The sequence below is a fragment of the Carcharhinus amblyrhynchos genome, chromosome 5 (assembly GCF_965287045.1).
Source record: "Carcharhinus amblyrhynchos chromosome 5, sCarAmb.v2.hapA, whole genome shotgun sequence".
In the NCBI taxonomy this organism is placed as follows: Eukaryota; Metazoa; Chordata; class Chondrichthyes; order Carcharhiniformes; family Carcharhinidae; genus Carcharhinus; species Carcharhinus amblyrhynchos.
The window spans coordinates 23418375-23438340 of record NC_137328.1 but is presented as its reverse complement, the minus strand read 5'-3'; the positions used below and the strand labels follow the sequence as shown (position 1 = coordinate 23438340).

At 38.2% G+C, this 19966-nt stretch overlaps 1 protein-coding gene across 2 annotated transcripts in view; it reads right to left on the bottom strand.

Annotated features, from left to right (window-relative positions):
• The window catches only part of gak (cyclin G associated kinase), a 118720-nt gene that overhangs the window by 27644 nt on the left and 71110 nt on the right, over window positions 1-19966 (bottom strand). For both annotated transcript variants that reach the window (XM_080188545.1, XM_080188546.1), the window contains exons 12-18: window positions 18608-18657; window positions 16776-16924; window positions 13781-13903; window positions 11702-11835; window positions 5625-5819; window positions 4064-4181; window positions 1067-1146 (exon numbers count right to left, since the gene is read on the bottom strand). In XM_080188545.1, coding sequence (XP_080044671.1) covers window positions 1067-1146; window positions 4064-4181; window positions 5625-5819; window positions 11702-11835; window positions 13781-13903; window positions 16776-16924; window positions 18608-18657 — 849 coding nt within the window. The remainder of the gene's footprint in view (window positions 1-1066; window positions 1147-4063; window positions 4182-5624; window positions 5820-11701; window positions 11836-13780; window positions 13904-16775; window positions 16925-18607; window positions 18658-19966) is intronic.

The window sequence follows — 19966 nt, the reverse complement described above, 5'->3', positions numbered from 1 at the left end:
ATCATCTGAGTATAACTTGTCTGCGTTTAGAAATCCGCAAAGCTGAGACAAGAAGAATTAATCCAGCGCTATATTCTCCTCCACGCTGAAGCTTAATGAGTGAGGACATCCAGACATCTACTGGGACCACACGAGGTCTTCACACGAGGGAGCTCTAGATCGACAGTGTCAAAACTCTGCAAACTTTATCCTTTATTTTATAAAGTCTATCTTCTCATCTGTGTAGATACCCAATCTGTTCTTTGTTTTTGTGTTAATGTGCAGGAGTATTTTTAAAAAGGGGTAGATTGTTGTATATAATAGTTCTTGCCATTTGTTTAAAAAAAGAGTGAGGAGTCGCCCATTTAAGACAGAGATGAGGAGAAATTTCTTCTCTCAGGGGTAGTGAATCTTTGAAATTCTTTACTGCAAAGGGCGATAGTGATTGGGTCACTAAGTATGTTCAAGGCTGAGATAGACAGATTTTTAATCAGTGAGGGAATCAAGGGTTATGGGGATCGGTGGGAAAGTGGAGTTGAGGATTATCGCATCAGGTCAGTCATGGTCTCATTGAATGGCAGAGCAGACTCGATGGGCTGAATGGCCTACTTCTGCTCCTACACCTTATGGTCAAAGCAAGGCAGACCTGAATACTTTTCACCATTTCTCAGTGTAATTCCAAAGATCTGTATCTAAGCTGCAGTCAAAATCTATCAGCATTGATAGACACTAATTCAAATCAACATGCAATTTAGGAAAGCAGAGACCTGAAAAGCAATGGCATTGGACTAGAGATTCAAAGACCCAGGGGTAATGCTCTGGGGGCACAGGTTACACCTCATGACAAATAGAGCAGTGAATTATTTTCTATGAATATTAAAATAATTGTGTTTCCTTGCCCTCGTTTTAGTCAAAATTATTCAACATTCAAATGCTAGGCTGAGGAAGTAATTGTACAGAAGTTGTTCAATTTAAGTAGAAGGATACAACTTCACCTAAACATTTGTGACGTAAAAAGGTGAATATAGCAGATATACACATACTAGGTTTATATTTATTGCAAGAAGATAAATTAAAAAAGACTTACTTTGCAAATTTGACCAATGTGGCATTCCTAGGTACAAATCCTGTATGGAATTGAATCTGAAACATCTTCATTGAAGTCATCTGAAATAAAATGGTCAGTCAATGCTTGCACATGTCTTTCAATCAAACATGGACTTGAAACTGAACCTTGAGACTGCTACCATCTGAGTCACGGCTGACAACGGTTCAAAAAACAAACAAAAGAAGGGAAAGGATAGGCAGTGGTGTAGTGGTGATATCACCAGACCAGTAACCCAGAATGCTCTGGAAACATGGGTTTGAATCCCACAATGACAACTGGTGGAATTCAAATTAAGTTAATAAATCTGGAATTAAAAAGATAGTCTCGGCAATAGTGACTGTGAACCTTGTCGATTGTCATAAAAATCCATTTGATTTAATAATATCCTGTAGGAAATCTGTCATCCTTACCTGTCCTACATGTGACTCCAGACCCACAGCAATATGGATTGTTCTTAAAGGCTGTCTGAAGTGGCCTAGCAAGCCACTCTGTGTATCAAAACTGTACAAATTCTATGAGAAACTGGTGAAACCAAATGGGTGACATGATATCAACCTAATAAAGGTTAATGTCTACACCATCTACAAGGTGCACTGCAGAAATTGACTTGGAACAATACACCATTCCTTCACTGTCGCTGAGTCAAAATCCTGGAACTCCCAGGATTTTGGTTGGTGTACCTACACCTCATGGACTGCTGCGGTTCAAGAAGGCACCATTTTCTCAAGATCAATTAGGACAATAGAAATGCTAGCCTAGTCAGTGAAGTCCAAATTCCATGGAAGAATTTTAAAAAAGTGAAATAACACCCACAAATTGTGTTTTGGGCACTGTAGATAAAGAAAATTAAAATGAAAAAATTAAACCAGAAGAGAGGAATAAGAAATATGCAAGTAGAACATTAGAACAGAGCACAGATCAGGGTGTGTGGTCCAAATAAGATTTCTCACAAATGCACAAAGTTTCAGGGGGAAATAAATGAGTAAATTGCAGGCATAAATTCATCTTGGCAGGTATGACAAGGTAGCCCTTATTGAGACATGACTGTTTGACATTTCAAAATGGACATTAATATACAGGGTTAGACTGTCACAGAAAGGATATGAACATGTAATCACAAAAGTGATCAGAAGATATAATGAGAAGGAGACAGCAGAGACTTTATGGGTAGAATTAAGAAAAAAGGTATTAAATACTGCAGTGAGAATTGTGTCTAGGTCCTCTGTTAGTTGGTTAATTGAACAAGTATAGCTATTAGACAGGCATGTAGCAAAAAAGCGTAGTTTTAATGAAGGATTTTAACTTCCATATAGATTGCAAAAAGAGGCAAGCACAAATCAGAAAGATAGCAAATTTGTTGAGTATATTTGGGATTGTTTTCTACAGCAGTGTGTCCTTTAGTCAAAAGAGGTTATGCCATGCTGGATTTAGCAACAAATAATGAGTCAGATCTGGTTTACAGCTTAAAGCATGCATATTCATCTAGTAGCTATCATGATTGAGTTTAATGTAGTGGTTAAAACTGAGAATAGAGAAACTGCTACTGAAGTTCTAGATTTAGAAAAGGCTTACTTCAATATAAGATAGAGAGAGACAGTACAATAAACTGGTAAATCTGTTAATGGGTGAAAACAACCATGGACAACTAGAGAGATGAGCAGCAACTTAAACCAAAGAGCAAAGGTGCACAAAAATGCAAAAAGCAGCACAACTCCTGCGAACAGGAAAAATACAAAGAACAAAGTCAACAGAACATTTTTACAATGACACGAGGGAAAAGAGTGATCAGAAGCAACGTAAGCCCCTGAAAAACTGATAATAGTATTATTGTCCATAAAAATAACAGGGTTGCATCCCTGAAATTTCAAAGGTTAAGGGGTGATTTGATCAAAGTTTTCATGATATTAGGGAAATAGAGTGAGTAGAAGACAGAAACTATTTCCAAGAGTTCAGGTGTCCTGGACTAAGGAGCAAAGTCTAAGAAACACAGCCAGACCTTTCAGGGTAGAAATTCGGAAATATTTTTAAATGCAAAGAGTGGCAAAAGGTTGAAACTCTCTTCAGCAAATGACAATTTATGCTCGAACAATTGTTAAATTTGAGAACGAGATTGATAGAGTTTTGATAACCGAAGTATTCAGGAACAAACAGCAAAGCTGGATATATGAGAGGGGTGACCTAAGTCTCTGGACCCACTTGAGTCTCCACCCACCAGGCGTGTCTCACTCCAGCAGGATTTACAATACCTCCCCACTTTCAGGGAGCTGGCGGCCCGACCCCGCTGGAGTGAAGGGGGATTTTACATTTGGGGGGCCAGTGTTCAGGGCATGGGTGGCTCTGCAAGCCAGTGTTGTAGGGTCGGAAGACTGGTCAGCAATTGGGAGGCCAGCAGTGCGGGCTATTGCCCATGCACCAATCTCAGCGCTGACAGATTTGCCCATGTGCAGTGGCCTGCTCAGCACAATGCTGTCGTCCTCTCCAGTGGAAACAGGCTCTGCCCACTGATTTTTAATGATAGCCACGCTAGTACATTCTGCAGTGCACAGAGTGTGGGAGATTCATTTTGAAAATCCCGCTGGTTTACTCCAGTTTTAATGCAAATTCAACATTTAGAATTTTTATGGGAGAATCCTACCCATGGTGCGCAGTCACAAATAGCCTCAATCTCATTGAATAGTGAAGCAGGCTCAAGGGGCTAAATGGTCTACTATTCTAATGTTCCTATTTATGGAAGTGACTGCATTCGTAATCCTCATTTTGAACACCTCAAAGTAAATAAAAGCCATTTGAAAAAAATATATTCATTCAATCAATTTCCACATCTCTGTTGCCTCTTCCTTGTGTGTCAGCATTAGAGAGTGAATCCAGATCTTATCAAGCAAAAAACTCAAGTTAAATAACTTGCAGAGTTAACAAGTGTTATTTCATCATAACCAGAGTAACTAAATCAAGAAAAATTGGTTAGTTTTTCAATACCTTTGCTTGCAGCCTTCCTCCAAGTGTTGATCTGGCATGAAAGATCACAATGAGGATATCACCTTGAACATTTAACCCCAGGGGAATTACTGCCTTGCCATCTTCCATTTTAAATTCCCTGAAAGAAGCAAATGTCAAATACTCCTAACACAATAAGGTTCAATCTAATTCTATTAAAAAAATCTGCTTGCACAAATCACAATTTTTCACGTTCAACAGTCTGACAAACCCAATGCTAAAATAGTAGTTTGATTTAACATTAGCTGTATAGTCAAGTCATGAAAAATAAATTAGGATATGTCAAGTTGATGGACTGCTTCACTAGTGTCATCATAATGAAGGTCTAAACTAGTCTCGTCAGACACCAATACATATCCACTTCCAAGAGGAAGTCTGGAAAAATTGAGCCAATCTTTCCCCTTTTACACAGAGACATTTACCACCAGATCAATAAAAGGCTGATTTGAGTTGACTCAAAACAACAACTTATACATATATATAAAACTCTTAATCCCAAGCTGCTTCACAAAATCAAGGAAGGTGGGAGGAAAAGGGTAGGATAGATAACTGAAAATAGAATCAGTGAACTAAACTGGAATTCTGTCCTCTCTGATTAGTATGGAGCAGTGCACTTAGTTGCTGCTCTATCAATCCTGTCAATGTAACATGCTCATACTTCCTATAACAATCATGTTATAGCTGAGAGGGTTTGCTAATTTAGTGGAAACATATGTCCTGGCAAACCCTGCTGCTGCAAAGTGGCTGGCTCATCTACTTAGAGCCAAAGCAGAGATGAGCCTTTCATTCCATCAGTTCAGCTGGATTACAACAGAGATCCCATGGACGCAGAGAATGAGCTCTAAATTTTAAACTGTGGCCCATCATCCAAGAACCCCCCAACCAGGAAAAATAGTTTCCTCCTATCTACACTATACGTTCTCCTCAATATGAAAACTTCGATCAAATTACGTCTTAAGCTTATAAATCCCTTGGATAAAATCATGTGATTCCTTTATATTCATTGACAATATTACCTTTATCAGTTTCAAAGGGTTTACCGTGCTCCCGACCACCCTCTTTTTCCTAATTATGAAAATATTGTGTCAATTTTGATATTTCTTACAAATTTCATTTCATACTTCACTTTTTGTAACTGTTACTGTTTTGTCACCTTTTGCCACTCTTTGCATCCTTCACGTTCACTGGGGCCTTTTTGTATGATTTTTCTTTTATCTTTATGTTGTTGCTACCTCTTTAGTTGTACATGACTGTCTTCTTTGGCAAGTAAAGCTCTTTGCCCTTAAGGGTAAAAAGTGGCTCTGTACCACATGAAAATACATTTTTTTTAAACATCTTCCACTGATTTTCTGTTGTCCTACTTATTAACAGATTTTCCCAGTTTATTGTGGACAGTGTCTAACTTTTCAAGTTAGCCATACCCAAATCTAGAACATTATTAGTTGTTTTGAATTTTTCCCTTTTGACCAGTACTTTCAACTCGATCATATTATGATTGTTATTATGTAAACTATAGACAACTGGATAAATAAGCAATATTTACCTCAATTTATCATATTCTTCAGACGTGGTCATTACTCGCTCATCACCCACATATATTTCGCAGAACGGGCGGCAAGCGTTGCGTTGTTTATTAAATAAAGGTACAGGCGTCATCACAATCGACTTGATCACAATAGATTTGTTATGTGGGATTATAGGCTCTTCAGCCATCATGTCACACATGTATTCTACGTACCTATAAGCAGCAGGAAAAAGACACAAATTATCTTTTTGCATAGTTGTAGCTTATTGCACTCCCGTTAATGTATAGCACTGCTAGAAACTGATCATAATATACTTTGCCAATACAATCTCAGACTTGTCAGTCTGAATATTCCACCATCACTAAGTTTGTCCAAGGACTTAGTTATTAATTAGTTATTAATGCTCTAAAATTTTGTTCCAGGTATTTCAATTAAACATAGATGTCCCATGGCATTGCTCATGGTCAGGGGGATATCAAATTAAGTGTGGCAATATTTTACTGGATAATAAAGTTCAATCGCTCGTGCAATTGCTCCTGGAGAAATTTTCCTGCACTTGTGCTTTATTCTTTTGTATTCTGTACATTTATTTGCCAAATATTTTCAATGGTTCTGATTTTTTATTGAGCAAGCTGTCTATGAATATTTTTCTCACTGCTTTTATCCCCTTACTATGTTTTGTTTGCTTTACTTCCACCTATTTCCCATTCTGTCTTAAACATATTGCATTATCTATGCAGTTCTGCAATCTGCCTAAGGCCATGTCCTCAGCTCGTTTCTCCACACCCCATTCTCTGCTTCAGTTGTCCATAGGAGTCTCCAATTTTCAATTTGAACTTTTTTTTAAATTCTTTCATGGAATGTGAGCATCTTGACATTTGTTGTCAATCCCTAATTCCCATGAACTAACTAGGTTGGTAGGCCATCTCAGAGGGCATTTAAGAGTTAACCACATTGCTATAGTTCCGAAGTCACATGTGGGCCAGACCAGGTAGGGAGTCAGATGGCTTTTAGCATTGAGTCCAAACTTAATTCCAAAGAAAAGTCACACATTGGACTAGAAATGTTAATTCTGTTTCTCCACAGATGCTGCTAGATCTTCTGAACTTTTCCAGTATTTTCGGTTTTTATTTCTACCAGGGTGGGGGCAGATGGTGCAATCAAGAAGGGAGAGGCTCTATAAAAGCAGGTGCGTGCATATAAATGAAACAACAAACGGGAGATTGGGAAGTCAGGCTAGAAGAAATTGGGAAAATAGGGAATCCAGAGTCTCAGGATTGGCATGTGCAGCAACCTGGGTAGGAGAGTTGGGAAGGTGGTGTGGCAGCAGGGCAGCGTTATCCCTCATGAGATTTACCAGACATCTAGAGTCTGGGAATATTCAACGAAACTGAGCTTTGGCTGTAGTGCAGGACATGGTACTACTTGGAACCACTTAACAGTTAGGGGTGCACATTGTGCTGGGATCTCTCGGTAATCAAAAAACAGTAGGGAAGGGGAGAGATGGGCTCTAGGATTTGCTGCACAGTTATCTTGCTGAGTTATTTTGTGAACTATTTATCCCATAATCTCATAAGGCCAGGCAGCTGACAATTATCAGAAAGGGAACAGCTTTTAGGAATTAAAGACAGTTAAAAGAATTTCAGGACTGCCTGCTCTGACACAGTTTCTCATCATGGTGCACCAGGTGAATTAAACTCCAGTGGCTAACACTATTGGCATAATTCATACAAAAGGTTATATTAATTCTTCATAGAACAAGCTCCCTTATTTCTCTTAGGAACACAACCTCTAAGATTCTATAAGGAGCATTCAAAGATCTTGTCTGACTTTGGAATTTAATTACCACCCTTGTGAACTGCTTGTGGACTCTTAGTACTACACTGGACTGTACGTTATTCCAGTGACACTGCTTGTTTCCATGATTAATTCTATTTGTGAATAAACCATTTTATTAGTTTAACCTGTTACAAAAATATCCCTATGTGGCTAAACATACTTTTTATTGGAAAAGATCCAAGAAATAGCAGAATCATCCATATAATATCAGTTTACAGTGTTAGAAAGGTTTGTTTGGCCTGTGGCATACTAAATCCTAGATAGTAACTGCATTAGGTTGTGTTTCCAATAACAAAAAGCATGAGCTAGTTAATTTACATAGCTGCAATTTTGACAAAAAATTTAATAATTATTAAAACAAGCTCAACCACAACTTCCTTATTATCAGATCAGGAAACTGCTCAAGAAGGAAGCATGTTCGCTGCATGGTGGCACAATAGTTAGCACTGCTGTCTCACAGCACCAAGGGCCCAGGTTCAATTCCAATCTCAGGTCACTGTCTTGTGTCGAGTTTTCACATTCTCCCCATGTTTTTGTGGGTTTCCCCCAGGTGCTTGGCTTCCTCCCACAGTCTGAAAAATGTGCGTGTTAGGTTGATTGGCCATACTAAATTACCCCTTAGTGTCAGGGGTCTAGCAAGGTAAATACATGTGGTTAAGTGGTTAGGGGCCTGGTTGGGATTGTTGTTGCTGGACTAAATGACCTCCTTCTGCATTGTAGGGAACCTATGATTTTAAAGAGTTAATCACTTCAACAAAAGCTTCTCTACTGAACAAAAAAGAACCAGTCTATTTTCTACTTACATATATAAGATGGCACGGTGGCACAGTGGTTAGTACTGCTGCCTCATAGCACCAGGGACCCGGATTCAATTCCCAGCTTGGGTCACTGTCTGTGTGGAGTCTGCACATTCTCCCCACATCTGCGTGAGTTTCCTCCGGGTGCTCTGGTTTCTTCCCACACTCCAAAGATGTGCAGGTTAGGTTGACTGGCCATACTAAATTGACCCTAGTGTCAGATGGTTAATAGGGTAAATAAGTAGCGTAATTGTAATTGTGGGGATTGTGGTCGGTGCAGACTCAAATGGCCTCCTTTTGTAGGGATTCTATGATTTGTTAAAGAGTTCACAACGATTGCTGTTTCTTTTTTTAAAATGGCTGTGCATAATAGCTTCTGAGAAGTGCATGACATAGTCATTTTATAAAATAAAATTATAAACGGAATTTATAAAGGGGCTAATTTATATTGTGGATTTACAAGTATACACTGATCATTTCACATAATCAATAAATGATGATAAACTCGACAATCATGATTTAGCAACGAGTAAACATTGTCTACTGACTTTTTATGAGTTTGTAGCAGATGGGAAATTCCTCCTATGATTAACTATTTGCTCAAGCTTAGCATTATTTCCCAGATGAGGGAATAGGAACTTGCCCTACAACCAGTGACACATTAAACCTGCCAAATGAAATGTTCTTTCTCCCTGTGATAAGGCACCATCAATATATTCTTTGATAGGCTAAAAGCACATAGCTCAGAATTAGAATGAAAGATGTGTATTAACTTCCTGCCACACTACAGGGATTCTCATTCATCTCTACTTAGACATGAGCAGAATTAAAATCAAAGATTATTTCACATTCTGTGAGCTATCACAAAACAAGTAAAAATTCTTTTGGGCTGTCTGTACATTCAAGTGAGAGATGTAAGTGAGGGGAAGTGGATTTCTTTCCATTTCAGGTACATATTGGCTACACAGATGTCACACAGCCAGATACAGAATACAGTTCTCACAGTCCTCCCAAATTTCCAACTGGACATTCCTCATACAGCCAGCAGACATTCATTCCATCGGTCTGGGCAGAAATTGAATCCAGATCCACAAAGGGAAACACATGGTGTTTAATTCACCATGCCAGTTTCTGTCTTAGAATCTTCTTATTGTGATTTTATGCGCCCATTTGTCTGCTTTTGATTGGCATCTACTCCCCAAGTTGTCATTTGTTGCAATTTCAGTTGACAGTGTGAGGTTTCTTTCATGAGCTTTTGTATTAGCAGAATTTCCTTGCAAAAACCAAGCCTGGAATTTCTTCTCCTACAGTTTGGAAGATATCTTCTCTCCATGATGCACAGAGTGGTTGACACAGAGAATCACAGAACAGAGCGCATCGCAGAGGTAGAGAAGTTGGGAATTTGACACAAATGGGAATTAGTGCAGAGGGGGACATAATTATACAAGAATATAAGTGCTGCTTTTTGCCTCCAAGGTTAGTAGTGGTTTGTGTTACAGGTAAATAATTTCATCTACATGTCAACTTAAACTAGATCAAGGGATCCATTAAAAGACTATAAATTAAATGCTGATTAAATACAAGTGAAATTAATTAAAGAAATGAAAAAAAGTTAAGTAGAAACATTAGTCTAGATGAGGTATTGCAATGGTGACATGTGGGAATTTGGACAGCACTGTGATCCCAGACAGTCACATCTGCAAATGTATTGGCATTGAGAAAATTCAGCTCAGGTTGTTGAGCTGGAGTTCAAATGCAGAACTTACAGGCTTTCATGGAGAGGAAGCATTACCTGAACACTTTGATTCAGGAAGCAGTCACACCATTTAGTTAAGGAAGCAGGTGTGTTTGGGTGTGACTCTGAAACAGGCAGCTAAGAGTGTCCTAGCCATAGTTCTGGAGGGAACTTGGCCCTCTCCCTTATTCAACAAGTCCTCAACAGGTATAAGGTTCTTGCTGTTCATGTGAATGAGGACAAAGCCTGCAGGATCGATGACCAAACTAGAGGATGCACTGGTTGCGATCTTTCAAAGTTCCCTAGATTCAGGGATGGAAGACATCAAATGTAGCACTGCTATTCAGGAATGGAGAGAAGAGAAAGAACACAGAGAACTATGGACCAGTTAGCCTGCTATCAGTTGTCAGGAAAACACTGAAATCCATTATTAACAAAGTTGTTACAAAGCACCTGGAAAATCAAAATATGGAAAGGCAGAACCAACAATATTTTATGAAGAGGAAATCATATTAGGTAAATATAATAAACTTGTTTTAGGGATGCAACTAGCAGGGTAGCTAGAAGGAAATGAATGAGGTATATTTTTTGAAAAAAACATTCAATACACTACATAAAACGTTATTACACAAGTTAAGGGCTCATAGCATTGAAGACAATGTATTGGGATGACGAGAAAATTGGCTAAAAGACAAAGGTTAGCAGATACTGTATTACTACTAGGGTTCTGCAAGGTTCAGTGCTGGGATTTCAGCTACATACAATCTATGTTGTTGACTTAGATGAAGGGGACAGAGTATTATTTATTCAAGCGCTGATAATACAAAGTTAAGAGGGAAATTAAGCTGTGTGGTAGATGCTGAGTTGGCAGGACATACACAGAATCAGGTTAAGTGCATTGGGAAGATCGTGGCAGATAGAATATAAGCAGAAATGCAAGGTTATTCATTTTGGTGGTAATACTAGCGACATAAAATACTTCCTTAAATGATAATAAAGTAAATTTTGGCATTCAGATGAATTTGGGTACATAGCAAACAACTGGGAAGGCCAAAGGTATATTGTATTGCAAGGGATTTGAAGTCTGAGGAAATCTTGCCACAATTGTACAGGGCTTTGGTGAAACCATCCTAGAGTAATGTGTGGTTTTAGCTGTCATTGTAAGTGTAAGCCAAGTATATCCTTGATGGGTTCCTGGGATCTGAGGGTTGTCCAATGAGGGCAGGCAGAGTAAACTGGGCCTTTACCCCCTGGAGCTTAGCAGAATAAGTAGATGCTTAGGGACTCTAAATGCAATTTAAGAGATAGCAACTGTTTCCCCTGCGCTCAGGATGAGAGGGATTGGACAGCAAAAAGGACAAATTTCAGAGGGTTCTGAATCTTTGGAATTCTCTACCATAGAAAGTTGTGGGTGCACAGTCATTGCGTATATTCAGGATCAGTACATGTTTGAACTCCAAGAATCAACACAAATGATGATCAGGTGGTAAAGTGGAGTTGCTTTTGAGGATCTTATTAAATGGTGGAGCAGATTGAAGTGGCTGAAACGGCTTTACCTTGTTGCTACTTCACATGTTGGTGTTCCCCAATTACTAACAGCAGTACAAATGCCATGTTGTGTCAACAAACTGCACAACTAAACATGTTGCTCTGTTTAACAACGTTTGCTGCATTTACATGATCTGCTCAACAACTTAACTTTACAAAATCAAATGAAATGTACCTTTTGTGAGAAGGCCAGATACCAGGTGGTGACCTCTTCATACTGAACATATACACTGCAGCTTCCGCAGTGGTGAAAAGACGACAAAAGCACAGGAAAGAACAGACCACCACTGCAGATGCTGCACGTCCATCCTGTTGAGAAAGATTTGAATTAAAATTCATAGGTATGAAAAAATTGCACATATGCATATTATCCAAATCCAGGTGTATAATATAAAGAGCTGAACACATTTTTGATCTGATGTAGGGCATTCACACCAGTTCAGGCACATAGATACTGATACCTCCACAGATACCAATATGACTATTGCTGTGACCAGTGAATGTAATCATCTTCTCGTCCGTATCTCCAGGGGAAAAGAAGGAGTTTCAACACAAGGTGGTTTGGTACTATTGCGCTGACTACTGCAAAGCATTCCATCCTGCAGTTAAGAGTCAATGCCAATTGCCTATCAAGCAGATTCAGGACTTCTAATGACAGTCAGGCACATCAGTGCTGGGGGTGACAATACTTTTATTAATGGGTACCAGCACTTTTATATTTCCAATTAAATTTCTACATGAATTTTCTGCAGAACTGATGGATAACATGTTTTTCCCATCTTTAGTCTCAACATAAACTGCAGTGTGAAGCGCCATTTAACCAACTTCAATAATGTGACTTAATGTCCAAGTTCAGGACTGCAACCACAATAACATCACAGAACAACTGCTCTTACCAACTTGGTATCAAATTAGGGGCAATTCTGCATCCCATGAGGAACTGCACTGAGATTACCCAAATTTCAATAAACCAGTGATCATATCAAACCAGGTCTTAAGAAACTCCAGTGTTTAAACCCATTACATCACTAATTACAGTTGCTATGAACTGAGATTTGTTTCTACATATGCAGTTTACACCAAATCTACCATTCAGCGTCCTACATTAAATCTGCCCCGGTTCAATATTGGCAGTATTTGCCAGCCTCTCGCTTTGACTCTTCCAACTTCACGATAACTACCCAAAAATTAATCAGAAACTGTAAAAACACACTGACCAACCAACTTCTTCCCTCACATCCACTTTGTTACTGAGACTATTTTTCTTCCACCTGTACAAGATTGTTCACGTGTCATTATCTCCACCAATCAGCAAATGCATGTCTTCAACACCTGCAGGTTCACCTTCTCAATGGTCATCCTCACCATCAAAAATCTCCACAAACTTGTAGAAATTCAAAACATTATAGTCTGCTCTCTCAAACTCCTGCATTTGCATCATTCCTATCCTCTCCAAACAACTCGATATTCTAAGTCCCAGTAAATAGATTTCAATATTGCTGTTCTCACTTACAAATCTCTCCACATTCTTGTCTTGCTCAATTAGTGATGCTTAGTGAGCCTTAGTGGGACAAATTCATTATGCATCACTAATCCATTCCCTTTAGTGGTGCTCAATTATTCAGCCACTGTGTTCCTATCTGCTAAATTTTATCTCAATTCCCCCTGGTTTTCCAACTTTTTTTCTGTTCTTAAGCCTGTTACCAACCCTTCACTTCAGAAAAACCACTGCTTTGCCTGTCCTTCCATCCTTCCTCTTCTTCAGAATGCAATTATGTTCTCCTTAACGTACATAATTCAAGACAATATGTCTTGCAGCACAAAGGGAAATTAAACTTGATGTATGTTGTTTCAGCTTCCTATGAGATAACAGCACTTATACTGGGTTATTCTGATTTTTCAAAAGATATTTATACATGTAGAACATCTATTAGTTCGTCTTCATTTATCCACACAGAAAGAAATTACAGTTCCTGAGTGTCACACGTAATTGCTTCTTGAATGATTTCAGGATTTTCTGCCTCCAAAACTATCCAGAAGTTCATACCATGAATGCTTTATACCAAGAACTAAATTATGTTTTAACATTTTGAACTCAAATCGCTTTTCCTACTAGTTTAAAGTAATGAGAAGAATTTTAGCTTTTTCTATTTTCTAAACTATCATATAAACTTCTATAAAATCATCTCTCAGATGCCGCCTTGCCGACAATGCCTTCTGACAAATCATAAAAACACATTTCCGCACTACTTACAAGACAATGGACAACACAAATGTTCTTCTGATCTTGTTTCAACCACAAGTGCATATTCTTGCAAATGTTGTACAAGTTTTGCAGACTTGGGGCACGTCGTGTTGGCCAGCCACATTCAGAAACCTATGGTTATTAAAAGCAGAGCAATATTTTACAAAATACTCTTGTACCTTGATAAAATCTGAATACATCTTAATGACCTATCTAAATGCAATCCTCAACACTGCTGTATCGGTTTAACTGTACTGATAAGTTCAAGTATCGCATCTATCGATGTAAAGAAAGTATATTTAAGTTCATACTGCTGGACTTTTTTTTGTGGGGGATTATGTGCTTTCATTGTCAGGTTCATGGATTCAAGTTCAACTTCAGTAACGTGAGCGCAAATTCGAGTACTCAAAGAGTGTTGCACTAACAGAGATTTCGCACATAAGAAATTAAATCGAGGCTTCCGTCCTCTCTCTCAGAATGAATTAAAAGATCCCATGACACTAATGAAGAGAAGGGAAATTGTCTCTTGGTTTCCTGGCCAGTATTTAATTTTGCAAGGAACACCAATAAGAAATAGATTATCTATTGTAGTCTCATTGCTGTTTGCAAGACGATGTTGTTGCAAATTGGTTACCAAGTTTCTAACATGACAACAGTAGCTACTTTTCAAAAGTACTCAACTGGGTGTAAAGCGCTTTGCAATTTCTTATGTTCATGAGAGTTGCTGCATAAATGATTTTTTAGTTGAAATCACTTACTTAGATACAACACTGCAGTATAATGATACTGAGCTTTAAGCAGAGTATATGAAACTGAACAAGTTTGAGGACAAGTTCAAGTGTGTGTCAAAATCAACCTCTATACTTAATATTAGAATGTAGAATTAAATCTAGTAGCATTTTTAAGCCTGTTGTTAACAAATATTTGCAGTTGCAACTGCAGCTTGGGTAGTAAAAGACCAGAAAATGAACTTTTCAATTCTAATTATATGTTACATTCTATCCATTAAATTCCAAAGACATAAAATAATTTGACTTTCGCTTTGGTGGATTAATAGATTTGTGCAATATTGGAGTACATGAAACCAGGTAGTTCAAGCTGATTCCATAACCTGTACAGTTAATACATGTCAGCTATGTGACAAGAACTGAGAATACAAGTGCTTGACGTTTATTTATCAGTGTCACAGGTAGGCTTACATTAACATTGCATGAACTGTTGTGCCACTGAAGTGAGCTCTGGAGTGATAACATGAGGGAATAAAATTAGTTCAAAACCTTACACCTAACTGCTAACATATGTTGAGATGTATGAATGTCAGCTAAGTATGAGATCAGACTCAACTGGCACGCAGCACAGTGGCACTATAGTTAGCACTGCTGCCTCACAGTGTCAGGGACCCTGGTTTGATTCCTAGCTTGGGCTACTGGCTACGCGGAGTCTGCATGTTCTCCTTGTGTCTGTGTGGGTTTCCTCTGGGTGCTCTGGTTTCCTCCCACAGTCTGAAAGACGTGTTGGTTAGGTACATTACCCATGCTAAATTCTCCCTCAGTGTACCCAAACAGGTGCCAGAGTGTGGTGACTCGGGGATTTTCACAATAACTTCACTGCAGTGTTAACGTAAGCTTACTTGTGACACTAATAAATAAACTAAGACTGCAATGTTCTCAACAGTTTGCCTTGGCTCATAATACTATCACTTTTAGGTGAGGAATTTGAACATTGAATTTACCACTACTATTGATGCAACTTTGAGAGGAAAAACTACAAAATTGGAGGTTAAAAGGTAAAGAATTTAACTCTTTGAGGTGCAAATCATTCCTTTGTTAACCCTAGTACTCACATGGGGCATCCCTGACTGACCTCCCTGTGGGCCTCATGGAATACAAGTTCCCGTGGTAATAGGCAATTGCCTAACTAGGTGGAACTCATATTCTGAGCCCTGGATAAGGCAGACTCCTGATAGGGTCCAATGATCTTTCATCCCAGTTTGGACTCACATACATGTACCACAGGGCAGTGGTCTAACTTTTGCTTTGATGAATAAAGTTTGTTCCTTTACAGTTGGCTTCCTCAGTTATTCCTTAATGCAATTCTACAAAGTTAGTGGCCCTCCAAAAACCTGCATAAATCTAACCCCATTTTCCTTTAACAACTTCACATTTGAAAATAATTAATATACTGTTCTTTATTTAACAACCAAGTTATCACTGACCATTAGCGTTGTCAATTAAAAAGGGCTGATATAGTCAGAAAATAGTAACAGTCTTTGATAGTTCATCATTCATTCTGAAGTTCCATATTAATGCAAAAGATCATTCTTATAATATTTTCGGCTAATAATCTCATAGGTCTATCACTAGTTGCATAGCTCAAACGAAAGCAACACATGTTAACTCAACTTTAGAAGTGATTACAGTTGAGAGATTTATCTTGAAGATGTAAACTTACGTTTGCAATAAAACTTTAAAATAACTTTCAATTGTCTCATTTCAAATCTAAAGCAACTTTAAAGTTTTTCATTAAAATGCAATAAACCAATGCATTTTGTTTTGATTTCCTCAACATTTTTCCTTAAGATCTGATATGCAACATTATTTTAAGGACATAACCAGAACATCCGTGACTTTTGTTTTAAACAAAAAGGCATAGTTTTAAACAGACAGTTGAAAATAAGTTGGCTGACCAATTCCCACATTCAAAGGTATCCAGCAAGATGCCATCCACATCAATCAGTGACTGGATCTTTGTTTATGGAAAAATTCAGCTGAATAGCCATGTGTCAATCATATCACTGCATATGCAGCGACACTGAACCAAGCAACAAAATACAAAGTGACAGAAGCAACCATTAATTGCACAATGTAATTTTAAATCTGTTTAATATCTAAATATGTATGTAGTTTCTTATGAAAAAAATGAAATAAAATTGAAGAATTCAAAGCTTAAGCAGTGCAAAATTGATGTCTCATTTCAATTCATCTTTTACAATTCTTATACATACCCTGTTATGGAATTTGGTGGATCTGTAGGTTCGTTGCGAGAGATTGTAAACTGCATAATGTCCTGGATGCCGGGAATCTAGAAACAATCTAACATCTTCAATGTTGTTTTTGATTGCAGATTCAACACCTTCAGCTGGGAATGACATAACTGGGGGAAATACAAATACATATTACAAATACTAGGCATAGAATGCATGTACTAAATTACAATTAATTCAAATTACTCCAGAACTCCTTAATTGGATTACTGTCTTGTCCTCCCTAGTGTTTATTATTCCCTGTGGAAAACATTTATGTGAGAATTGTAATTAGAATGACTATTCTATAATTATTGCTCAACATTGCAGAAGCTAATTCATAGAGCATAGAATATAGAACTGTACAACACAGTACAGGCCCTTTGGCCCTCGATGTTGTGCCGAGCTTTGTCCGAAATCAAGATCAAACTGTCCCACTTCCTATCATTCTAGTGTGCTCCATATGCCTATCCAATCTTGAAAATTCCTAAAGTGTCCGACTCCACCATCACAGCAGGTAGTCCATTCCACATCCCAACCACACTCAGAGTAAAGAAACTACCTCGGACATCCATCCTATATCTCCCACCATGAACCTTATAGTTATGCCTCCTAGTAACAGCTATATCCACCCGAGGAAACAGTCTCTGAACATCCAGTCTATCTATCCCCCTCATCATCCTACAAATCTCTATTAAGTCACCTCTCATCCTCCTCTACTCTGAACAGAAAAGCCCTAACTCCCTCAACCTTTCCTCATATGACCTACCCTCCAAACCAGGCAGCCTGGTAAATCTCCTCTGCACTCTCTCCAATACATCCACATCCTTCTTATAGTGAGGTGAGCAGAACTGCACACAATATTCCAAGTGTGGTCTCACCAAGGTCCTGTACAGTTGCAGCATAACCCCACAGCTCTTAGACTCAAACCTCCTGTTAATAAACACTAACACATTATAGGCCTTCTTCACAGCTCTATCCACTTGAGTGGCAAACTTCAGAGATCTGTGGATATGAACTCCAAGACCTCTCTGTTCCTCCACATTCCTGAGAACCTTGCCGTTGACCCTGTAATCCACATTCAACTTTGTCCTACCCAAATGATTCACCTTGCACTTATCAGGGTTAAACTCCATCTGCCACTTTTCGGCCCAGCTCTGCATTCTATCAATGTCTCTTTACAGCTTACAACAATCCTCCACCTCACCCACTACTCCACCAATCTTGGTGTCATAATTCAGAATCTCTTATTATGGATCACCCTTTAATTGTGCCTTTTGTCAATTATTTGCCTTATAATAATTGTATATTTTTCAAGGACACTTCCAATCAATTTTCTTTGCAAATGCCATATGTTTATAGAAATAGCATTTTATGAACAACAGAAAATAAGAATTTTCTGTTCAAGACTTGAAATCAAACCATGCAAAAGCCTCAGTATAGAATTGTAGTAGCTAGAGATGTTTTTAGAAAAGTACATTGAGAATCAAGTATTTTTTTGTTTCTAATATAATCGCCTGTATTTTGTGAAATTGGAGTGGGCACAGAGGCTTTGCTGCAGTTAAATTCAGGATCAACAATTTCAAAGTTCATTCCTGTATTTATAATTTTGTAAAGTTTAACAAATATGGAATGGAATTATACACAGTTGTGCCATAGAATCCAAGCCATGAACAAGTGATTCTCAGTTAACTGCTGGCCTCAAATTTTACTTCTTATGAAAAAACAATCTACTGCTGAAAGTGGTTTATCAGACATGCTCATTTGTATGCAAGTAAGCTTTATCCCTGAAACACAAAGACTGCCTGACTTACCAGCGATTCTTGAAGTAACATATGAAATGTCCAAATCTCCTTTAGCATAGCTAGTCAAAAAAGCATAAAAACAGCACATAAGAACAGACTGTAAAGTAGGAAACAGTAAGAGATACAGTTTAACTCTTGAACAAGGAATGCACCATAATCCAGAATGAAACAATAATCGAAAGTGTTAGAAAAATTCAGCAGGTCTGGCAGCATCTGTGGGGAGAGAAACAGAGTTAACACTTTCAGTGCAATATGACTCATCTTAAGAGCCTCAAACAGTTCTGGAGAAATCAGATCAGACTTGAAACACCAACTCTGTTTTATACTTGTACAGATGCTGCCAGACCTCCTGAGCTTTTCCAGCATTTTCTGTTTTTATTTCAGGTCTCCAACTACCGCAGTATTTTGCTTTTACGGAGTAATTTTATTTGGATTCTCAAGAATCACACATGGGACACAGTCAGTATCCCAATTACCCATTTCCTTCGTGTAAATGTGAGCTTAAAACAGAAAGAGCATCCAATTAATCAGACATAATTTATAATTCATGACAAATAAAAACCAAGAGCTCAGTTAGAATTCATCATAGAAGAGGTTACCAATGCATCACACAGGAGGTTGTCATTCAGTCCACTGTGTCTGTGTGGGACCTTTGAAAGAGAAATCTGAAGTAGTCCTATTTCACTGCCTTTTTTCACAATTTTTTTCCTTTTCAAAGATATATCTAAGCCATTTCTGAAACTTAATCTTTTTAGGCAAATCATGTAGAACACAAATTACCCTTGGCACAGAGACCAAAACAGAAATAATGAATAAAATTGACAAAGATAGTTTAGGAAAGAATAATCCTTGCAAGTTTTTCTTCATCAAATATATCTAATTCTCTGTTGAAAGTTGTGACTGAATTTATTTTCACCATCCTTTCAGATAGTACGTTCAAAGGCATCACAGACTTTGCAGAGAAAAAAAATTTTCAACCTCTAACATTTTTTGCAATCACCTTAAACCTGTGTTCCCTAGTTATCAACTCTTCTACCAATGGACACAGTTCCTCCAGAGCAAAGCCCTTCACAATTTGAACGCATCTCTATTATATCTCCCTTTGACATTTATGTGCTCTCTCCCAGACTCAGCTTTTCCAATCTCTCCATTTAACTACCATTCCAGCAAATTGATTCTACAAAGCCCCCTTTGTAAAGCCATAACATGCTTCCTAAAGTGTGCTGCCCAAATGTGGTTCCAATTTGATGCCCCTCCAGTGATTTGTAAAGGTTAGCATAACTTCCTGGCTTTTGTACTCTTTACCTCTGTTCATAAAACCCGGGTTCCTGAAGAAACATTCCCCTTAATTTGTCCTTCCACCAAAGA